The sequence below is a fragment of the Anopheles ziemanni genome, chromosome 3, assembly GCF_943734765.1.
Source record: "Anopheles ziemanni chromosome 3, idAnoZiCoDA_A2_x.2, whole genome shotgun sequence".
In the NCBI taxonomy this organism is placed as follows: domain Eukaryota; kingdom Metazoa; phylum Arthropoda; class Insecta; order Diptera; family Culicidae; genus Anopheles; species Anopheles ziemanni.
In genome coordinates this window covers 71,042,971-71,045,948 of record NC_080706.1, presented here as the reverse complement: position 1 = coordinate 71,045,948, position 2,978 = coordinate 71,042,971, and the positions used below count along the sequence as shown (strand labels likewise).

General features: G+C 54.4%; 1 protein-coding gene across 1 annotated transcript in view; it reads right to left on the bottom strand.

Annotated features, from left to right (window-relative positions):
• Positions 1-658: 658 nt before the first annotated feature.
• Positions 659-2,978, bottom strand: part of LOC131285403 (NACHT and WD repeat domain-containing protein 2) — a 7,925-nt gene continuing 5,605 nt past the window's right edge. The window contains exons 9-11 of the mRNA XM_058314259.1: positions 2,798-2,978; positions 973-2,631; positions 659-871 (exon numbers count right to left, since the gene is read on the bottom strand). The exon at positions 2,798-2,978 is cut by the window's right edge and continues 13 nt beyond it. Of these exons, the coding sequence (XP_058170242.1) occupies positions 659-871; positions 973-2,631; positions 2,798-2,978 (2,053 nt within the window). The remainder of the gene's footprint in view (positions 872-972; positions 2,632-2,797) is intronic.

Genomic DNA, 2,978 nt, shown 5'->3' with positions numbered 1-2,978 from the left:
GAGCCCATGATTTGGATTGGAAGAGATATTTTTAGCTTGCTTGGATTGTGATGAATTTCAACATTGCAAGTAATGTTGCCAACAATGTGAATGGTTAGATGATGAATTTATAGAAATAATTTAAAATCAAATCAAATCATATGAGCAATGGAGTGGATTGGAAGACCTGGATTAAACCACCGCATGAAGCCCCGGAATAAATCGATCCGTCTCTGCAGACAATGCCAAGTCCCGCCGCCGGAACATGTAAATTCTACGAGAAAAAATATTCGTAAATTTTCCCAATTGATAGATTTTATAGAACTGCTGTTAATGCAGTCTCATTTTGTTTAATGCATTTGAATTGCCAAGTTATTACTTTCAACTATCAGTACAACACAATTAAACTCTATGGAAGGTCGCAAGTTTTTAGAATAAAATGCGTACACCGTTTTGGACTAATTTGCGCTAAATTGGACTAAACAGGTAACTTTTATTTAAAGAACATTTTGCATTAAGTGCCGTTCCTTCACCGCCGGTCTGCGGGGGAGAAAGTATGGTAACAACAGGATTAAAAGTTGTCGAATATAGACAACCTGGTGCTGGGATGGTGTATTGATAGGAAAATGGTTGATTTTTCTTCTTTCGTTCTCTCTCTCTCCGGAAGCGGGAGGGTTGTTTACTTTTGCTCTCCATCGGCCGCTGCCGGTTCCGGCGTTCCCTCGGACGGTGTAACCTTGCTGCCAGTGCCAGCGGCGTTTTGTGCCGCCTCGTCGTCCTCCTCGTCATCGTCGTCGTCGATCGGCGTTCCGAATCGGGTCGAGATGGACGCCAAGCGCATGGCCGCCTTGAACCGAGCGGAGGCTTTCTGTTTCGCCAGCTTTTTCTTCCACTAGAAAAAGAGAGGAGCAACACGGCGAAGAGAGGGGTAAGTGAAGAGTACTTTGAATCAGTCGAATGCGGTGTTAATGCGTGACACGGTTTCATGTTTACGTTTGCATCGCGCGACGGCAGGTCCTTGAGGAACTGCTGCATCTCCTCCTTCTTGGGGTCGGCGATCGCCAGCACGGAAATGCAGCCGTCGACCGTGCCGAGCACGAGACTGCGCCCGTCCGAGGTGCTCCGGATCGCCGTCAGCTCCGCCTGCATCCGGTAGTTGGCGATCATCTCCGCGTCGTTGGTGCGGAACACGCGCAGCGTCTTCCGGCCGCTGTGGTAGTACAGCACGTACTCGTCGTTCGAGGTGAACATGCAGATGACCGTGAAGACGCCCTCGGCCACCTTCGGGATGAACGTCTTGACCGTCGAGCCCTTCTTGAGCTCGAGCAGCTCCAGTCCGCCGCGGGACGGTGCGTACAGGCCGAACTTGCCGTCGGTGGTGCAGGTGCCGCTCCACTTCGGGATCGAGCGGACGTGCTTCTTCGTTTTGATGTCCATGATGCTGCCCTTCTCGTTGGTCAGCACCGCCACCTGGGTCGGCTTGTGCGGCAGCGGTAGCAGCGACACGATCTCCTTGATGTTGCACGTCCGCAGCGAGATCTTGTGCAGGAAGGTGCCGTTGGCCCCGCCGAACACGGCGATCGCGTCCTTCCCGTTCTTGTCGGTCGAGGCGCACAGGATGTGCTGGCCGTCGGCCGAGATGACCGCGCAGCGGAACGGCAGGCCGGGAACGAGCCGCACCGGATAGTCGTAGGAGAACACGATCGCTCCGTCCGGCAGACTGCGGACGATCGCGTGCGCCTGAATTCCATGGTCATCCACTCCCGCACCCCCACCACCAGCGCCGGCACTGGTGCCGCTGGCCGCTTGGGGGCAGGACACCGTCAGATACTTGTCGCCGTGCTCGAGGAAGTTGATCTGCTGTATGCCGGGCTGGGTGTCCCGGGCTAGGACCTGCTCCGTAACCCGGTTCCACACCAGTATCTTGCCCGTCTCCGACGACACGATGTACCGGCCGTTCGGGGTGATCTCGGCGTGGGTCACGATCGCCCCGAGCGGACTGTCGGCCAACTTCGAGAGGAGCCGCCCGGTGCGGATCTCCCAGACACCGACGCAACCGCGCGTCACCGTTACCGCCAGCTCACCGTTCTCCGACAGACTGATGCTATCGATCTGCAGCTCATGCCGATCGATGACGTGCACCTGCTCGAAGATGTTGTTGATGTTCCAGATCTTCACCGACCGATCGATGCTGGATGTGATGACGCTGTTCCACGCACCGATCGTCAGCGCCTCCAGCTGGATGATGCGACCGAAGTGTGCATCCAGCACCTTCAGCAGCGCCCGGCTCGTGACGCTCCACACGTACAGGTTCTTCCGAACTCCTGCCACGGCGTAGTCCACCTTCGAGCTGATCATCACCGAGTTCGACTGCGTCATCTTGGTGGAAATGTTGCGCACGCCGTGTGGCAATGCGAGGTAAATGGCTTCGGACGAGATCGGTTCTTCGTCCTGCTCGGTGGCAAAGTCCCACACGACAAACCCGTTGGCCGTGCTGGCCAGCAGGAAGCGGTCGTTCTGGTCGAGCTTCAGCTGAAGTAGCATTTCCTTTTCGTCATTCTCATAGCGTGGCAGATCGCGTACGTGTTTCCAGCAGGCGGTGGTCGTACCGGCCGCCTCATCTTCCGTGGACTCGAAGACGAATTCGCTAACCTTCAAGAACGAAAGGTAGGAAGCATTGGTTATACCATATAGTTTTAAGTATTAACAAATTGAACTATTAGAGCATCGAGCAATTAGAAATAAATAACTTAGCCATACTTTATACCAGAGGGACAAGCGTTGGGATAGTCCTTGAAGACTCCAGTATCTCACTCACCTGATACAGACCGTCCTGTGCACAGCTGTACATAGTGCTCCGATCTTTCTTCATCGTAAGCGCACTGTGCAGCGTCACCGGAGGAACACCACCGGCAACGGTTTCACGTTGCGTCAACAGCATCAGACGCGTATCGTTGATCGCCCCAGACCACAGGATGGCGTAGAAGTTTTCAAACGAC